The 20,196-nt window shown below is 41.8% G+C and overlaps 3 protein-coding genes across 3 annotated transcripts; 2 read left to right on the top strand and 1 right to left on the bottom strand.

Annotated features, from left to right (window-relative positions):
* Positions 1-10,329: 10,329 nt before the first annotated feature.
* On the top strand, positions 10,330-12,851 carry LOC115673400 (protein ALUMINUM SENSITIVE 3-like). The gene is made up of 3 exons (XM_030595555.2): positions 10,330-10,853; positions 11,644-11,889; positions 12,379-12,851. The coding sequence occupies exons 1-3, from the start codon at positions 10,551-10,553 to the stop codon at positions 12,691-12,693; spliced, it is 864 nt and encodes a 287-aa protein (XP_030451415.1). The 5' UTR covers positions 10,330-10,550; the 3' UTR covers positions 12,694-12,851.
* A 939-nt stretch (positions 12,852-13,790) lies between these two features.
* Positions 13,791-14,814, bottom strand: LOC115673401 (pathogenesis-related protein 1C). The gene has a single exon (XM_030595556.2). It carries the CDS (start codon positions 14,644-14,646, stop codon positions 13,975-13,977), a length of 672 nt encoding a protein of 223 aa, XP_030451416.2. The 5' UTR covers positions 14,647-14,814; the 3' UTR covers positions 13,791-13,974.
* A 1,796-nt stretch (positions 14,815-16,610) lies between these two features.
* LOC115673714 (uncharacterized) lies at positions 16,611-19,152 on the top strand. The gene is made up of 4 exons (XM_030595966.2): positions 16,611-16,923; positions 17,281-17,456; positions 17,856-18,054; positions 18,813-19,152. Exons 1-4 carry the CDS (start codon positions 16,854-16,856, stop codon positions 19,034-19,036), a joined length of 669 nt encoding a protein of 222 aa, XP_030451826.2. The 5' UTR covers positions 16,611-16,853; the 3' UTR covers positions 19,037-19,152.
* Positions 19,153-20,196: the final 1,044 nt, after the last annotated feature.

Consider the following 20,196-nt stretch of genomic DNA (forward strand, 5'->3'; position numbering starts at 1 on the left):
TCAAGAGGCTGCTGTTGTTCCATATAAATGCGAGGGTATTGATGAAGACGTAGGTCCTAATAATGGACTTTCAATTGGCCCTGATGTCGATAATCTTGATGTAACTAGTGGCGATTTTTGGACATATTGGCAGATTTGAAACTATAGTAAAACTCGAGAATTTATTTAAAAAAAATATAATTCAGACATAATTGAGATTGTACCTAAAGTTGTGAATTTTTTTTTAAGGAATTAAGCCCAAACAATAAGCAAGTGTATGTCATTTCCTTGAAATGCGATGGATTTTAGAAGGAGGAGCCCACAGCATCTGCTGAAACTCAACAAGTACATGGATTTTTTGGGATCAAGTTTGACATTTGAACAATCAGAGTGGGCACCAGATCCAAAGATCAGTTCATTGTAAAACTGAGGTGCCTAGGTTCTTGAATCATGTTGCTTGGTCTTAGGGATTGTGGTTTGATCCTTAATTTGCTCTACCTCAAAGAGCTTGACTTAATTTATGACTATTGGATGGTGCCTATGTTCTTGAATCATGTTGCTTGGTCTTTGGGATTGTGGTTTGATCCTTAATTTGCTCTGGCTCAAAGAGCTTGACTTAATTCATGACTATTGGATGATAGAAAAAAACCAAAACTAGAGTATGTCGATGCCCTCGAAATCGAATGAGGTTTGTGGACTTGCGTAGATCTTGTTGGGATGTATATTAACAAGTTCGCGAATCATTCCAACCTGCTCGCGCTAGGTTTCTACTTACCATTTGGTCCGCTCAAATTTATTTGAAAGTCGGTGACGAGGGTTAGAGAACAAAAGACATAATCCATGGCATGCTTTGCATTATTAGCTATTGCTATGAAATAGTCTCGGTAAGTATTAAGAACCGTTTTTATAGCGATTTAAACTTCATGCTTAAAGAGTCAAATATTATCGTATCAAAGTTAGTATAATCATCCTGGTTTCAGTTTTGGGACAACAAACTTGTGTCTCTTATCATTTTTCATCTAATGCACAAAAGACATAATCCCCTTATCTGTTTATAATTATGGCAAATGCTCTCTCCCATCTTTTGACCAGACTAGCATACGATGGAAGCATCAAAAGAATAAGTGAGATGTATGTCATATTTAAACTGGGATAATTGTATTCGAGTCAAAGAAGCTTTTTACCATATGAAGCTTTTTACCATATGAAGCATCAAAAGAATAAGTGAGATGTATGTCATACGATGGAAGCATCATGACCTGCTAAATTGTTTCCCAGTGATTTTGATAAAATTGGCCATTCAATCCATCAGGGCCCGAAGCCTTTCGAGCGTCCAACTGAAAAACGGCTATTTTCACTTCTTACATAGTTACATTCGCCATTGGTGCTGCATTTATACCATCCTGAACAGGCTGAACTAGACAAGGGCATTGGTCTAGTATTGGTTGGAAGTCTCTTGTCCCCCACCGTACTATATAGTGACGGAAAGAATTCTACAATGTCCCGTTTTAACAAGTGGGGCTATCGACACCAATTCCGATCCTTAATCTTCAACATAGAAATTTTGTTCATTTATCTTCTTTGCACGATAGTAGCATGGAAGTACTTTGTATTTCTATAATTTTCCCATTTCAGTCAATTGATTCGTGATCTCATTCTCCCAATACATCTCCTCCTATATCCATAGTCTCTCTATTTGCCCAAAGATCATCTGAATTGCCTCTTTGTTATAATCTCGGATCCGTAAGTTGCCTCATTAAAGACTCAATTTGATGATAGGCATTTGAAAATTTCTTTTTGCTCCATGTTACCAGCTCACCCAAGACCTTCCTCAGCTTGCCCAAAAAATAAAATTCTTCTGATTTAATTTTGGATCATTCCATATGCTTTCACGACTTCTGCGCAATCTTTGTCCTCTAGCCAATAAGCTTCGAATTTGAAAACCTTTTTTTTTTTCTTATAACAAAGTTAGGATACAAAGAAAGGAGAATTGGACTATGATCTGACCCAGTTTCCGGCAATGCAAAGGCTTCGGCATTAATAAACATAACCCTCCAATCTATGTCGCAAAGAACTCTATCCATCCAACCTCTCTTTCTAACCAAGGCATGCCCCTCTTTGTTATTCCCCCAAGCGAAGGCACAACCTTTACTTTCGACATCCGTCAAAGAGCATGCATACGGAAGATCTCGAGATGCCACTAACCTGTAACAATCCGCTGCCCGTTTCTCGACCTTCTCCCAATAATATAATATCTCATTGAAGTTTCAACACAAGTTTTTTCGTACGCAGATAACCCAAATTCAAACATGGCGTCCTCCTAATCTCTCCACTAATGTGGAAATGGCATGGGCAAAGAGACCCAAAAAGAGCACATGGGTGGGTTTGAATTCCTTGTGCTTGGCCATGCGTTGATGCTGCTGTTTTGGGATCTCCGAGGGATTCTTCGATATGGGGTGGTTTTGGTTGGTGGTGTTTGATAACCAACGTGGCTTATACTGGTCCCCTTTCTTTACCAACGTTGGCTTGACTGCGTACGTCTTCTTCTGGGGGAGGCGCTAACTCCTGTTATCTCCGTGCAACGATCCACGGAGGGCGCGAGTACATCGTTTGTGAGTTACTCGCGCGTGTGGGTGTATGTGCTCCGTGTACGCTGCGCGTACGGAGGGGGAGACGGAGAGACAGACAGAGTGGTGGGTTAGCGAGGGGGAATTTATTAATAATATAAATTTTCTTTTTTACTGCGAGCTAAAAAAACAAAAAACAGATTCCCTCCTATAAAATTTATTAAGGTAGTTGCATTAATGTCATTATCCAGATAATAAATGATTGCATACAATTATTCCATGATATTTTATTGAAACTATGCGATATGAATTATATTTTAATTATCACTAAAAGCACAAAAATTTAGAAAAGTGAAATACATTGCAAATGTACTTACTTATGACCATACGTATAAGAGATATTGCGGAATAAGTTTTTGGCAAAGTTAAACGACAGATCGCTTAAATAATAAAGGACGACATCAATGATCGAATAAAAATCGTGGAGCTCTTTTCTATTCGGCAGTTCAAAATAATATTTAAAGATGCGTTTTTTCGCTCATATATTATGAAGGAGCTCTGCTAACCTCATGAATGACGTAGTATGCGGGTCAAAACCCAACTAGATGGTTTGATATTTCTTTTACATTTGATAGTGTGAATAATCGAGCAAATACTGTGCGCTTGATACACACGCTGAATATATCATTCTCTTGACTGCTAAGATGTAGCTTTCTACTATAAATAAGCAATAATTCTCTCTTGATGATTATGGTATATGCTTGTTGAGTAGAACATACTTCTATAGCAATTTTCAAACGAGTTTTTTAGATGAAATTGATGTACATGGTGCCTAATAATTTTTTTCGTTAATTTCATTTATGTCTTATTTAATTTTTTATCAACAACTTTTCTTTACTTATCGAATCACTTATTCATCTGCCTCCGGGGTACATCGTTTGAAAAACACCCGAATCTCTCGAAGTTTCACAATTGGGTACCTACGTTTGCTCTCACTATCTCTTTGAATTGACATTTAGTGATCAATTAGTGGGGAAGAGAAGTGTTAATCAAGTAAAGTCCTTCGAAAAAAAGTGTTTTTAAAACAAGAAAAACTTTGTCATATGCGTCGGTCTCGGACCACAAAAGCATAGTCTATATTGATCATCCCCGGTGAATTGGTGTCCCTAGATAACACACAATGATGAATGGCGACAATCACTTTCCATCATCCATCAATCCCGCGATACATGTGGCTCCACCGGATCTTGAAAGTTGATGTTACTAACCACTTTTCCTAATAAGACTTGGTGGGTACAGAACGTAATGAAATATAATATTTATTAGGAAAAATGTCATAAACAATTCAAAAACTCTGTCCTAATATATAATATGACCCTTGAATTTTTAATTTATTTAATGTGGTCTCTGAACTTTAACCCAAAGTACAATGTGGTCGATAAGCTTTTAATTTGTTCATTGTCATCCCTGAACTTTTAGTGCATGTTCAATTTAGTCCCCGAGCTATATGAAAATATTTAATGTAGTTCTTCCACTAATTCAAGTTCAGGGACTATATTGAATACTATATTGAATATTTTCATATAATTTAGGGAGTCCAGTGACTACATTGAACATATACCAAAAGCCTAGGGATCACGTTATACATTGGATCAAAGTTCAGAAATTGTTTAGGCCATTATCCCTATTTATTAATTCCATTTTTAATTTTAATTTTTGCGTGTTGAAATGGTATAGTCATAGGACGGGTGAGTCAGCCCAGTATGCTCTTGCGCCGGATGGCGGTTGAGGCTTGAACAGGAGAGCTGCTGGTCAAAACGCGGAGGGACTTGGGTTATCACAACCAGCCAGGCCATAACTGATCATGCCACACGCAAATCATATGCGGATATTCCTTCATTTGATCGAGATTCATTGCAATCAAGCAACAAAACGGGATCTCTCTCCAAGTAATACCAAACCATTAATTTAAAAGAAGCCGCTGTGATTAAAAAAATTCCCCAAATGGGTAGGTATTGCCGTTCACGGATCCTTTTCTTCCGTGTCATTTCCGTTGTAATTTCATCCAAGAACGTCACCGCGACACTTGTTTAGTAATTAAACAAGGCGGTGGTCTATCGAGAAAAACCTAAATAAGTTGCTCGATCCAGAAAATTTGCGAGCTCCCATGAATCGAATCATTCGTTGTTTGCCGTTAGTTTTTTGAAAATCAAACCCCAGCACATCGAGCAGTCATGGATATCAAAGTGTATATTCTTTGGCATCTCCTAACTGTTCGTCTCGTTCATGACCAGAAATAACTTCCAAGGTCACCTGAGAAGGAGGTACCGAGGTCCCCCATTTATAGTACTTTAATATGTACCACCATGGCATTTTTTTGCATAGTTAATTAAGATCTATCTGGTTTCTTTGTCCTGATAATTCTTTGTTAATTATAGAATAATATATCTGTTGTGCTATGGCTCCGGCTCTTCATCTTCCGGTGCAGGGTCGACCCGGGCAGGTCGATCACAGCACTCCCTGCCACGATTACACACATTGCAAGACATTGAAAAACGAGCACGTGGTTTTGAAAGCTAGGGCACACAACATCTGCTGAAACTCAATAATTACATGGGTTTTATGATCAGATTTGGCACGATGAACGACCCGAATGTGCACTCGATCCGAAGATTAGGTTGGTATAAAACTGAGTTAAACTAGGTTCTTGAATCCATGTTGCTGGTCTCGGGAATGTGGTTTGATCCTCAATACGGTCTAAATCAAAGAGCTTGACTTGTTGGATGGTACCAAATAAATTTAAACTAAAGTATTTCAATGTCCTCGAAATCGATCGAGGGTTTGTGTATATGTGTATATATCATCACGGGTGTGTATTAATAAGTTTGCGAATCATTTCAAGTTACTCGGACTTTGTAGATTTATGTTTTCTACTCACCCTTTGGCTCGCTTCAATTCATTTAAAAGTCGATAACAAGAGGGCCCTGGCGCAAAAGACATGCTAATCCATGGCATACTTTGTGTTAATAATTGCTATGAAATATGATCGATAAGTATTTAGAATTGTTTTTCTTTTAACAGATTGAACTTTAGGCTTAAAGAGTCGTGTGACATTATATTAGAATCAGTCTAATCATCATGGTTGTTAGCTTCGGGACACCCAGCTTCCATTGCTGGGTGTCCCGAAGCAGAATCGGTCTAATCATTATAAGTTAGAATTTTCTACTTTCTATTTCTGAAACAGAAATAAAAATAACAATTCTCTTTTATTACTCACCCTTGCTGCCCGTCGCCGCCCGTCCGCCACCGGTCGCCGCTGCTCGCCAGCCACCCGCTGTCACCGCTCGTCTGCCGTCGGAAACAGAAATTTAAGAATAACATATTAAACGAATTTCTATTCCAAAAATAGAAATTTTGTATTGCTATCGAACGTTACATTTTGCTCCGAAGCTAGTGCGAGGAAGAGAAATATTTTCATTTTTGCTCCTTAAGAATTCTTGAATTATTTATCCTGAGTTGTATGAGGGTGGTCTTGTTAGCTCCGCAATCTCAACATCACTCGTAATGGAGTCGAGACCAAAAAGGTTGTGGTCCCCGCCTCTTTCTCGATTCCCGTACCAATCATGGTCCACATTGAATCGTCCGTGTCTCAAATTTCCAAATCATTAAAGTAGAAAAACAGCGAGACGGATTAAATTAACGTATGTTTCTGTCTTTCTTGCGTCCATTATTCCCACGCGAGATGTACCTTTGGCAAATCTATGCATGCCGCGTGCATTACTTTACTCTTTTGACGCCATTGCAAACATTTATGTTCTAGACGACAGAAAAATATATCGCGATCAATTGGGCGGGATAAATCTCGGTCACTGATCACGTGCGCCTCATATGCAAAATTGACGTGGGAGTCGCACAATTAATTAGGGGTGAGCAGTTCCAAGTACCGTATATTTCAGGTTCCGTACATGTTCACTTTGAATTTGAAACTTACCCATTGAAATATGTTCTTCATTTTTTGAACCATAGAACCTACCGCACATATTATGAAACCTGGAACCTACCTTGTCACGACTTCTAGAGTCTATTTAGGTTTCACTTGTATTATTAATTGAACGATTGCAGTTAAATATCACCTTTTATGACCTCCAGTTGCTGTTACAATCCACTGACTACGACTTTTATTTAGACAAACGAAAAATATGAAACATTAACAAAGTAAAAGTCTTAGTTGTAAAATGGAAGCTCGGACTAGCAGTTCTAGGTTATACACTCATCATCGGACGCCATGAAATATTGCAGAATCACACGAAGACATAGACAAAAAAATTTAGAAAAACTTGTTGCAGGTTCTAGATTTATGTTCCAGGTTCCACCTATTTAGAACTTGAAACTTACCCGTCGAAACAGTTTCCTCAAATTTTGAGATCTAAAACCTACTTTGCATACTTTGAAACTTGAAACCGACAAGTTTCTACCGGTCCGGTTCTCAGGTTCCAAGTTTTACCCTAAAATCATGCTCACCTCTACGAATGATTATTGAGATGGATTTGATTTTGGGCAATCTTGATGCCCCACGCAATCTTTTTGTAGATATATTTACCAAAAATTAAATACACATTATTTGGGTTGATGAGACCCATGTCCACATAAAAGATTGTTTGGCAACTTACGTCCACGTGAAAAAGATCGACATGGTCTTTCCAATCATAAAGAGAAAAAGATCGACGTGGTCTTTCCAATCATAAAGAGAGAGATCAAAAACTATAATCTCTTGAATGACTACTCAAGAAAATTCTGGTGCCTCGTTTTGGAGATATCATCAAGAGGAATCCTAAGTTCAAGCTAATTAACATACTTAAGTAGATTCATATTCACACAAAAAAATCTAGAATATCAAGTTACGAGATAAGTAGATATTTTAATTAACGAAGTCCTCATAAATTACTTTATGGGGAAAATCTTTGCATACCTAATACGCCTACACCCGTACCTCAACAATTGATTCCACGACACGGGAAAAGAAATCATTTTGGGAAGATTTACCACCTAGCCATATTGCTCGGGACATGATTTGCCAAGAACAACATGGGCCCTAGACCAGGCTGATGCTCCTTTTATTGACATTCTATGACACTTTTAATTGCAACGACGGTTGTTCCATTAGAGATCCTATTACATGTTTACCAACAAATCACAAGTACATCCTTGCAGAAAATGATTAGTACATTCGCAATGCGGCCATATTTTAGATCAAAAGCTATGATAGCTATTGTAGCCACCGGGACAATCGTGGTAATTGGGTGCACGACCAGCAGGTTTAGGAAATTACCGTCGGGTAATTACGGAGGAACTCTTGTGTGGACTAGTACAATCGCGATTGTTGTCATGTAGATCCATACGTAGGCCTACTTGATCAATGATTACAATGGGTATGATTCATATGGATTTGAGTCTAGATAAGAATTTTCTGCGGTAGTACTGTTCGGCCAGCGCCATTCTTTTCGAGAAAATGATGGTGAATGGCGCCGACTTCTTGTACTTTAGAGGCGAGGGTAGAAAAATGAAAAGCTCTTGTATACATTCGGAGTATATGAGCCCCTTCTATTTCAACAGGACCCACGTGATATGACGATTGAGATGGAGTACGTTTTGGATGTACTTGTATCCATCCAATACTCACTCCAGAAAAAGAGTTAATACCGATAAAAAATCCAAACCGATACACATATAACAAATTTATCTAAAAACTCCAAACTTGTACGCCCGTGATAAATTTACCCAAAAACCTCAAATTGATACACCCACAACAAATTTACCAAAAACTTATATGGATTTCCACATAGACTTGTCGTGTCATATAGCTCAGCAATTTTACGGTAAAATTTGACGAAAACTAAGGAAGGATAAATATATCAAAATTGTATCATTTGGGGTTATCGGTGACTACTTTGGAGTAAATCATGGAAGTACCAACGTTGGATTTTTGGTGACCCAAAACTCAATTCGAAATAAACTTGCCATAAGCACATCGATTTCGGATTTTTCCTGATATTAATCGCTATGAAAATTAGCGAGCGGTGGTGAGAGCGGTGTTCAGCCATTGATGGGCACGTGTCCAGATTCAGTACGGAAAGCGAGTCCCATCCCCATGATCGATTCCCATTGCGCAATCAATGCACCGTCCCCCTCCTCCTAAGCGGTGGTCCCCAACCTACCCCCCCAACTTTCACATGTGACTTTGACTTTGGGAATCCGCCGCTGCCCCACTACTAAGTACAGTACAGAGCTCTTTTCTCTTTGGTCCCGGCCACGTGGCTCCCGACACGACGTGGGCCCCGCCTCCCCCCATATTATATTATTCCCGATCATCCTAATTTCTTCCTCCAAAAGGTGGAATGAAGTATACAATGACTGTTTAGTGTTTTTCAGCGTTAGAGTTAGATTTTCAAAAGGCAAGGGTTCTTTACATTCCGTGGTGAATGCATTGTTCAGATAGTAGTCTTTCGTTCTCTTTAGTGGTTCGATTCGCTCTCGAAGTGTGCATCGATCGCGGTCCGACTCGAATATCGAATCAGATCGGATCGAACTGATTGATTCTTGATGGTTCTCGCGAGAATCGATCAAGTTCTCAGTTTCAAATTTTTGGAATCGGGAATAATTGATCCGATTCCCGGTTAATGGGGAGGAACCGAACCGATCGAGTCGAACCAGCAAAACTGACTCTCAGAGTGTATTAATTTTTTTTCATCTTTTATTCGGCAAGGGCAAAAAGAACAAATTATTTGTGATAATGATCTTTTCTTTTATTGTTAACTTTCCCGTCATTAGTAATTTCATCTTATACCGAAGACAATATATTTAGGAACTTTTAAGAAAGAAAATAAAAAATTTTAGAAAATAAATAACAACACCAATTCCCAGGAATGGCTAGTCCGGTCCGATACGGTTCCAAGTTGAATAGGGTCGGTCCCTGGTTCCATTGACTGGAAACTGACCTAGTGTAGTCCGATTTTCGATTTTAGGATGGAAACCAACTCATCTTTCACTTTATGGGATTGATATCCACGAGATGAGCTTGCGATGCATAAAACAAGACCGAATCAAAATGTAATGGCAGATTTTAACTTCTCTCCAACCGAAATATATGTGCGAGGCTTAATCCAAGCCTCTTTTTTTAACAAAATTAACTATTTTACCTTCGAACCTTACTTGGAAAAAAGCCCAACATTCGACGATCACATGCGGAAAACCCCATTCTGCCACGAAGAATTCAATATTTACTCGTCCACAAAGACCCCCGCTCGACTTTCTCTATTTTAAGGAAAAAGGGCCGAGAGGGGAGACCAATTCTAGGGAACCCCTCTAAACATTACCTTAAGAAATCATACTGATGTTAAACCTGAACCCCGACTATTTTCCATCATTCGTAACTCGAATGTCCGAGATCGGTAAGCCCATCACCGTGGTCTCACCAATTCGATAGCAACCGAGAACTAAGTCATCTGCTAGATAGCATGGCACGAACCGTTCAGACGTTTTCACTCGCTGCTGGTATAAATCTGTGATGTCCGTGCGAAAAATGATTGATCTCTCCATCAGGCCAATCGCCTGGATGGTTCCCTCGCGACTCAGAAATGGTCCACGCACCGCACGCGCGTGCCAGGACAAAAACTTCCGTGACAAAATAACTTCCGTTTTTTCGGATCAGGTCGTACGTACGTTGCCGTAACCAGCAAGGTCAATCCCTCTTTCCTCAAGTAGAAACCCCCCGAGTCGTTTCCCCAGCGCCAAACAACATCTGGGGACGGCTCTACTTCTCCCTCTCTCCCTCTCTCTCTCTGACTCTGACCACCCCTCGCCACCATAAATTCTGTGACAAGCCACCCCCACACGTCCCATTTCTCTCCCACCCATAACTTCCAGAGGTCTCTCCACTCGTTTCTTCTTCTTCTTCTTCTTCTTCTTCTTCACAGGGTCAAGATTCAAGAACGAGTTCTTGCGACAATGGACATTGTGAGCGGAGCAGCGCCGGGGTTGGGGTTGGGGTTGGGGTTGGAGTGGGAGTTCGACATGGAGCACCTGGGGTGGATGGTGGATTTCCTGAAGGGAATGGTGAAGCCGGTGGCGGCGCTCGCGGTGGTCCTCATGGCGGTGGCCCTCTCCTACACCCAGAGGCTCCGCCTGGAGCGGGAGATGCTCTACGCCATCTTCAGGGCTTTCCTTCAGCTCTCCATTATTGGCTTCGTCCTCCAGTTCATCTTCAACCGCCAGAACAGCGGCTGGATCGTCCTCGCTTACCTTTTCATGGTCTCTCTCTCTCCCACTCCCTCTCCTGTCCGTGTTTTTAGCGTTTCGGTTTTATGTTTAGATAGAGTTTAGCGAGAAAAGAGAGAAGCAGAGCATGTCTCTGCTTTCTTGGTTTGTTGTTGCTTCCACTAATGAGTTCATCTGGAAAAAGTTTTCCTTTTTAATACGTAATTCATCAAAGCATTCGTGACCTTGATGATCTTGAAGTGAGGTAAGATAATGACCTTTTCACAATATTTTAGCTTCCCCTATTTTCTTGACTTTCTCCGGCTTCAGCTAATGTCCTCAAAATATTAGCTGGAAATTGGAGAAAAGGTTCCATCCTTCTATCCTCTCTGTTTGTTCACCTTTAGTCTTCGGTTGATTGTATCCCTAGCTTTTCCAGAGAAAGAGGTACAGAGCAATATACCCGAGACACGTCGACTGGTTTCGATTGCCAGGAATTTGCAGCAATACTATGCCCTTCGGTTGATTCCCTACGCGTATTCTCCCAAGACTCCCCACAATCTTCTTTAGGATAATCCCCACGAATTTTCAGAGGAACCTGTATCTTACAGGATTCCTCTAAACCCTTGACCAGTTGACAAAAGGTTATCTAATGCAAAGATGAAAGACTGTTTCCCACAACATTTTGTTTTGACTAATTCTTATGCTACTTGTCAATTGTCGTAGCATCTGACCTCCATTCTTGACAAGAATAGAGGCTCTTCTGGTCGTCTTAGGCTCATGTTCTTGGCCGTCTTTTATTTACATTAATCCTTTTGTTGACTTTGATTATTGAATCCTGTAGGTCTCGGTTGCTGGCTACACGGCCGGTCAACGTGCCAAACATGTGCCTCGGGGAAAATACATAGCCGGAGCCTCGATCCTCGCCGGAACTGCGGTGACTATGTTCTTGCTTGTCGTGCTCAATGTGTTCCCCTTCACTCCGCGATACATCATTCCCGTCTCAGGAATGATGGTGGGAAATGCGATGACGGTTACTGGTGTCACCATGAAAAGGCTTCGGGATGATATCAGGACGCAAATGAACCTGGTGAGTCTTGATTTCGATCCGCTAATGTTCCACAATCCGTGAACAAAAGACTAATTTATCATCTGGAAAATTCTCAAGCCTCACATATGTTCGGATCCTGCTTCTTACTTACGATTCGCACCAATTCGCGTATATTTGTATGTCATCTATATTCTGATTCAGATAATGCTAATTTCGCCACATTTCAGAATTTTCTGATCAGCTCGGTTCTCATCTTTCATTTCTATTCCGTGATCCACCGCCATTGTTTTTTCGAAGAAAGGGAACTTCAAACCCATTGTGAATCAAACTCTTTGAGTTTGTTTTCTCAAATAAAGTCTCGGTGAAAATATCATTTCAAGTGCAGTTTGAAATCATGTAAATGATCATGTGAAGTACTGAAGTGAATAGGGACCGCTCCCCTCTTCTACAGATTTTTCTTTCTTGGGAGTTAGTAATGAGTTCATTTCCGGTAGCACTTACGTGAATTTGTACTTCTGTTTGTTGCAGGTGGAGACTGCATTGGCTCTCGGAGCAACCCCGCGCCAAGCGACACACCAACAAGTGAAGAGGTCGTTGGTCATCGCGCTCTCCCCCGTGATCGACAATGCCAAAACCGTGGGCCTCATCTCGCTTCCGGGCGCGATGACGGGCCTGATAATGGGAGGGGCTTCTCCGATCGAAGCCATCCAGCTGCAGATTGTGGTGATGAACATGCTAATTGGCGCGTCCACCGTGAGCAGCATCATGTCCACGTACCTCTGTTGGCCGGGATTCTTCACCAAGGCTTATCAGTTGGAAGCTAAGGTCTTCTCCTCCGAGTGATGTTTAATTCTAGCGTCTGTTAACCCTCGAGCAACTCGAAACCGAGATACATTTGGGATTAAGGAGGACTTCAGAAGACGGATTGCAGAAATTGTAGAACTTCATTTTCTTGCACCATATTGAGTTATCAATCATTAGTCAAGTGGAAGTTTTTGACATTTTCGCTTTGATTGCTTGCTGAGAATCAACCTCCTATGTTGCACGCTGGCTTCACACAACACAATCCGTCTCGAAAAAACAGCTAAATGCGGCAGGAAAATACTAGAGCGACTGGAAGTTTTGACGAATAAAGCAGATGTTTAACCTCCAAATCGTCCGCTTCGTCCATGCTTACACGGTTGATGCCATGAATCCAGGAATAGTGGTACAGATTGATGGTTATCTCAGATTTTTTTGGTCAAACTTCGATCACTGATTCTTCTTTATGTTTCTCTTAGAAACGGGTCGATTCGATTATAGGTAAGTATGTTGGAATCATGGTTTTTAGCTTGTAGAGAGATTGTTCTGGGGATCCCAATACCTGTTCTTATGGTGCACATTTTCTGCCCTTTCGGGATTAGTCATGGCTGTGCTTGGAAAATAATATGATCCGGCTGCGGCATCCCCTACGACGACAAAGGAGTCTAAACAAAACACACTACTCGAAGACAAGCTGCTGCAACAAATGCATTGTGGATCGTTTTCAATTCCGTTCCCGTTACTTATCAAAAGCGGTCGGGCTTCTGTGATGCTTCGAAAGGAACGGAACAATCAAGTGGCATGTAGTACATGTATCCCCCAAGTCAGGTTCCAGGAAATAATAGGGGATGCCTTGGCATATACGATGTGCAGGATCAACTGATACCTCCTGCATCCATCTGCATCGGTTTCATTCTCAACTAGTTTGCCGTGCCTTGAGCTCGAAGAACCGAGCACGGGCTTCTGCTCGATGGAGAAGAGAGAGAACTACGAAACGACGGACGGTAAGAAATAGCGACATTCTCGAGAAAGACACATTCACACGTTAACCGAAGGTGTGCAGTCCCCAGAATCTGGAGATGGATCCCCAAAAACAAGAGATAGTTGCACATCACAGATGAATACGTGCAGATGTCGAGTTTGAGCAATGCAGGTCTAACGCCACAAGATGCCATTGGCCTAAGCACAAAAAGTTACATTGTCGCGGGATCGAAATGAAGCAAAATGATTTGGTACCAAAAGGAACACCTCCGCCATTAAAACATAAGTAATACCAAATCTTGCAATCGGAGTTCAGGTCATATTACTAATGGGAGATCATCATCATTGGCCCAAGAAAGACGAGAACGGGCTCTCATTCACGTAATTCCCGGGCGGGTCGTACGAGCAGATGGCGTACATTCCCCCGTTGAGGCACGCGACCCAAGCGCAGCCCACGCGGGCGCTGTCCCGCCAAACGATCTGCGTGTAGTGCCCGCACATCTGGCCCGTGGCGCACGCGTTGTTCCTCGCGTTGTAAAACTTGCTCTCGCTGACCCACGAGTCCACGACCTGGGACGGGGACCACGCGGCCTGCGCACCCCAGAATATGTTCTCCCCGTAAGGGCCGTAGGAGTGGATCATCTTGCAGTCCGCGGCGCGCTTGGACGCGAACCGCCGCGAGTACTTGGCCAGGCTCTTGTCCCATTTCAGGGGCGGCTCGCCGAGCCCGAGCCTGACCTTGTTGTGGGCCTGGATGAACTCGCGGGGGCTGCAGAAGGGGACCCCCAGCTTGGCGTCCTGGGGCCGTGGGTTCCGGGGCAGGTCCATGGTCGCGCGGTCGTTGGCGTCGATACTGGCGACGAGGGAGGAACCGACGGGCATCGTCCCAACCAACGAGGCGGCCATCGCGTCCTTCGGCACATCGGTCGAGACGGCGAGGACATCGATCGAGACGGCGAGGAGGGCGGCGGTGACGATGAAGGCGAACCGGGTTCTCGGCATTGGGAATGTCATGGTGTTGCTGCTGCTCTCATGATCCGAGAGCAGCGGGGCTAAAGAAGGGAGGACGGAGGGGGGGTTGCCAAAAAAGGAGCTTTACGTGATGGAATCGTTCTCTTTACGTTCTCCATCATTATTTTTAGCTAAATCTCGTTGCTGATTTCCTGGTCGCCATGTTCGGTTCCTTCCTGCCCAATTTGTGCCTCTGAGGTCGAAGCACCAAAGCACCAGAATCGATGGCACAGCTCCGTTTTCATATCTGGCATTGGCCGCCATAATCATTTGTTGAATTAACCGTCGGCTAAACATATATATAGACATCTTACCAGACGTAGCAAAAACTAGGGTTACGAATATTTTCTTTCTTTTGTCTTCACTCCTCTTTTACGCGGTGCTCACGGGGATCGAACCCCGAACCTGGTAATTTCCGACCCCTGTTGCCAAAAAGTGCGTTTCTTAATGGATAATTAATGGTTTTATTTTTGCTAGGGTATTACTTCATATTTTTTTTTTATCTTCCCATAAACTTATCAATTAACATTTTACATATTTTCTTTAAGAACACTGAAATTTGCCAGATTTTTGCGCACTGTCGCTCCATCGAGTTCTATTTGAATCCGTACAATTAAGTTATAAAACTTTTTCTTCGTTGAGATTTTCAATTGCTATCTTTTTTCGGTCGGTCACTCTTTCGGCTTCTCATTCGATTGTATTTTGTCCATTAAGTCGAGGCGGTGACTTTTCGAAATGGTTTGGTTAGGTTCCGTTTATTTCGCGAAAAATGAATGATTTAAAAACTATTTTCCGAAAATTGGTTGCTTATTTCACTTGAATTAATGAGTCAATGAAATTTTTTTTCATTATCAACAACAATTTATGTCTAAACATTTTTATGGATAATAAAAATATTTTTGATTTATTCATTTTGTAAGCGATATAAGTAATTTTTTTTAGGAAAATAGCTTTTTCAATTATTTATTTTCCATAAAACAATAGTCAATATATTGTCATTGTATGTTGAGATTGATACGGTAAAAGCTATTGGCTAATAAGAGGTCCGGAAAGAAGTCTTATGCATTTGTTTCGTGGAAAATGAACGATTTAGAAAATATATTCCTGAAAATGATTACCCAAAATAATTAATCAATAAAATATGTTTTTGTCATCGATAACAATTTATGTCTAAATAATTTTCGTGGATGATAGATAGATTTTCCATCCATTGATTTTGGTAACGACATAAGCGATCATTTCTGAGAGAATATTTTTCAAATTATACATCTTCTGTAAAACAACCGGAGCCGAGTACATGCACTGAGATATTCGACAATTTTTTCATTTGTCCAAAAATTTAGAGATTAGAAAGTAATAAGGCGCACTGCGATGCGCAGTTTTCACGCGCCGATACTTACGATTGAAACCGAGCGGCAACATTAGGTCGTCTATGCTAAGCTTTTTTCTCGGTCGAAAAAAAAAGCTAAGCCTTTTCCGTTAGAATCGACCTCTCCCTCACTAGCCTCCTCGAATAGTAGAGAGAACGTGTTCAGAGAGAAAAACCCTAGAAGAGAACATACTTTTTATATCTAAAGTGTTGGATGATACAAATGAGGGGAGAACACCCCTATTCACGAGACTCTATAATTACTACCGCTCTAGTTACCATCTATCCTATTAAATACACGATTACCACATACCTCATTAAACACAAGAAATGTGGGTATTCGGGTTCGCAGAAATCAGATCCAATGACGGTAGAGAGAGAGAGAGATGTACATCCGGCCTCAAAGGCCTCCAAGACCGTGACGCAGTGCTCCTCTGTGTATACAAATTTTTGCAAATATATGTCCGAAAATAAAAAATTTATCAAAAGAAATTTTTGTTTCAAAACAGAAAAGAACAGAAATGATAACTGTTTGGCCGGTTGCCAAAACGCGCGGCCTATGACGTCACACAGCCTCTGTTCCATTAGCTCGGTCAGCTTCCCTTTTACCTAAAACCTCCAAACGTGCGCGCGCTTCATTCAACCTCCGTCTGTTGACCCCGGAGAAGCTTCGAATCATTCCTCCCTCGAACCGCCATCGACCGAATCCCGTCCAATCACGTCTTCGTCCTCTTCCGACATCTTTCCCTCCGATCCTCTCTGGTTTCCGTCTCCGCGTGATAGAAACCCAAGATACGATCTCGGGCACGGACTCCGACCAACCTGCAAATCCTCCGCCCATATGACGACGACGACCGCGAGGGCTTCTGCTGCATCTCTGTTCTGTTGGGTCTTCCTCAGCTCCTTTCCAGGTAACGGGAACCGGGTCTCCGGTTCGATTCGATCCGGAAGCTGAGTTTTCTTGTTTCCGGGGTTCGATCTGGCCTTGTTCCGCCGCTGGTGCGCGAATTCGTTAGTTGCTCGACGAGATCGTTTTTGTGATGGATGGTCGATGCTGGTTAGAGAGATTAGGGAAGAAAGAGAAGATGGAGAGTCCGCTTAAAGTAGTTGAATTTTTTGATATTGGGATTTCGTTGATGTGGTTCTTGTCGATTAAAGCGGGAGGGGGGGTTCCCGATTCGATGGCGTCGAGATTGCGTCCTGCTACTTGTTGGGCCTGTTTACTGCGGATGCGGAAATGGTCGTCTCACTGCATCCCCTGTCTGCAGGATACCTGTTCGCCGCGGTCGTCACGCTCGATTCGATCGAAATATATAGGACCCACGAGTGGTTCAAGGCTAAGCCGACGGTTTATTTCCGGTGCAAGGGGGAGAACAAGACTGTTTTGCCGGACGTGAAGGAAGCAAACGTGTCGTATGCGTTTAAAGGTCAAGAATCTTGGCAGGTATGCATTGTTTCTATGACCTGACTACCGTAACACGATGCGTAATTGGTTGGAACTAGCTTGTAGGATCTATTAATAGATAACTGTTAGGAGCTTGAAGTTTGTGACTGGAATCCCTATTAGGTATGAGGCTTGAGTTTTCCTTCCGTAGTACTATTGTTTGATTTTGTGAGCTTGCACTGCTTTACTAATTAACGGCGACATTTCATTGGGACAAGCTTCTTTTCTGTGGTTCAGCATAGTTGATCAGAGTGATAAATAGTTTCGGTAAATTGTAAGCTCTCTATTACTCGTCTTAAAAGTGCTGGTCTGGGCAGATTCTAGTCAATTTAAGTGGATAATGTGTTAATCCCGTAATATAGACAGCTAATGCTAAAGTTGTGATCTGCAATTTCTCAGCCTCTTACCGAATTTTCAAATGAAAAATGCAAGCGATGTGGGTTTTATGAGGAGGACACTCTAAAATCAGATGATACGTTTGAAGAATGGGAGTTCTGTCCTTCAGATTTTAGCTCTTCGGATGGAAGATATACCAGAATCAATGATAAGGAGTTTACTGCTACTTTTCTATGTCCACAGTGTGTACCTCTTATGGCTGGTGAGATTGCACGATCCTCACTCTCTCTCTCTCTCTCTCTACTTTAAGCCTGTTAATGCAAGCAATTATGTCTCATACGATTTAAAGTAACAATGGCCGGAATGGAGAGGTGGGGAGTTCGAAATTCCCCTCCTCCGGATCGGGGGATTTATGGGTTTATGAGGTTTCCCTAGGTGGGCCCACTAAGGGCCTGCCAAGCTCCTTGTGGAGTAGCTCCAAAGTCTAAGAATACACCTGGCTGACCCAAAAAAAAAAAAGTAACAATGGCCTAACAGACATCTGGGTCATAAATATTGATAGATATTTTGTGACGAACTGCGAAAACTTCTAGTCGATGTTGTGTGACCTCAATTGCTGTGGGATCAGGATATAGTTAATTGATCTATCTCGCACTCTGTATGGAAAAGTCCGTATACTAGGATGCCAAACTTTTGCCTACTGAGATAGGAAATTTGTGAGGAAAACCTACCAATATTTGTCAATTATAGGAACACTGCATCTGTAGCCATTATCCTGGAACAATTGAAGAAGTCATCATTCATGATTTTGATCTTCTTCCTTTTCTTTACGGTGGATCACAAGAGGATCTTCTTCACTATTTTTCATTTCCAATTGCCTCGGAGATCTTTTGTGAATAGAACAGTTGGTATTCATAATGAATAACGAAAGTTTACCTTCTTTTACATTACATACGTTTATTACTCATGGGCTGTTTATCGTCATGCTGATTTTGGTAATCGGGTCTTGTGTCTTTGCAGATACCAATTCAACCCCTGCTGCTCATAGAAAAGGGAAAGGAATGCATGTTGCGCTTGCTATAATGATTAGCATTCTAGTTTCGACTGTTCTACTTATCGGGTTGGTAGCTGCTTACAAGTATTGGCAGAAAAGGAAGAGGGAGCAAGAACAGGCTAGATTTTTGAAGCTATTTGAAGATGGTGATGACATTGAGGATGAGCTAGGGCTGGGTAGTGTGCTATGACTTAGGTATTCTGGTTCATAACCTTATTGTACAGCACATTTTTAATGGCGAAAAGTTTTGCTTGTAAAGTTGGACCTGAAATAGATTACAGTACGAAACACGCTCCTCTGTTTGTATGTTTGTGCACTGTCTTGACAATCGCTGCCTTGATGTAGCTTTGGTAAATATGTATGAAAAAGAATAAGAAAGATTGCCATTCCTTGGCATTTAGAAATTATCCATACTAAACGTTGACGTATTTTTGATTGAAATGAGACATCGATGATTATGGAAGGCAACTGCCTGTAATTAAACAATGAATATAGTAATGGAGGATTATTAAAATTGCCAGGAAATATGTCTGAGATAAACTCCTGAAAGCTACCGGGTGGTCGGTCTTAGTTGTTCTGGCGCTGTAACGAAGCTCGGCCTTCAATCACCATAGAGTTTTCGGTTCTTCCTGAAACAGGCAGGGCCAGTAACCGAAGATACTCTCACTGAGAGCCGGTTCGACGAAGGATTTTGTTGGCTCTTGCTGACTTATTCCAGGAGTGGTCTCTGCCCATATATGTTCTGGCCAAAATCCATATCCTGTCGCGAGATCATGTCCATAAGAAGATTGCATTTCCCCAATTTGGTAAAAATCGTTGCTTTGTTCTTCATTCTGATACAGATTCTCCTTCTGTAGGCCATTCCATTGTTCACCATCGTCGGAATCATCTCGAAGTGAGAAGAAATAACGTTCCCCGCAACTGCTGAAGCAGGACTCGTGATTGCTAGGCCAATCTCCATATTCGTCGTAAGGTAGTTCCTCGTCGTGTCCATGACGCTGGCTCTGAAACCACATGAGAAATTTTCCTGTGGAAAATAAGAGGGATTCAAACTCCCACCGGGAAAACATATGGCAGATAAGAATGAGAGAGAGTCTTCGTAGGATCCGCCGACAATGGCATCATAATGCTCTCCAATTGAAGTCGGCCATATGGGGTGACTAGTGAACTGTGGCTCGTAGGGACTAAGAACTGTGCAAGCCATGGTGCTAAAGTCCGAGCTATATGTTGTTGCCTGAAAATTTCTATTGAATTGTTCCTGTTGTTTTACTCACACAGAAACGAACATGTGCTTGAGGGCAACCTTATTCCAATCGAACATGAGAGATTTGCAATGATGTTGTACCAGAG

This window comes from Syzygium oleosum, unplaced genomic scaffold (assembly GCF_021117445.2).
Source record: "Syzygium oleosum isolate NSW1041296 unplaced genomic scaffold, Sole_v2.1 Sole_v2.09, whole genome shotgun sequence".
In the NCBI taxonomy this organism is placed as follows: domain Eukaryota; kingdom Viridiplantae; phylum Streptophyta; class Magnoliopsida; order Myrtales; family Myrtaceae; genus Syzygium; species Syzygium oleosum.

Bases quoted from the DNA above. Each gene is read 5' to 3' on its own strand.
- LOC115673400 (XM_030595555.2), top strand. From the start codon at position 10,551: ATGGACATTGTGAGCGGAGCAGCGCCGGGGTTGGGGTTGGGGTTGGGG. The intron at 10,854-11,643 runs GTCTCTCTCTCT...TGAATCCTGTAG, and splicing joins TCCTCGCTTACCTTTTCATG to GTCTCGGTTGCTGGCTACAC. The intron at 11,890-12,378 runs GTGAGTCTTGAT...TGTTTGTTGCAG, and splicing joins TCAGGACGCAAATGAACCTG to GTGGAGACTGCATTGGCTCT.
- LOC115673401 (XM_030595556.2), bottom strand. From the start codon at position 14,646: ATGACATTCCCAATGCCGAGAACCCGGTTCGCCTTCATCGTCACCGCC.
- LOC115673714 (XM_030595966.2), top strand. From the start codon at position 16,854: ATGACGACGACGACCGCGAGGGCTTCTGCTGCATCTCTGTTCTGTTGG. The intron at 16,924-17,280 runs GTAACGGGAACC...CCCTGTCTGCAG, and splicing joins CTTCCTCAGCTCCTTTCCAG to GATACCTGTTCGCCGCGGTC. The intron at 18,055-18,812 runs GTGAGATTGCAC...GTGTCTTTGCAG, and splicing joins GTGTGTACCTCTTATGGCTG to ATACCAATTCAACCCCTGCT.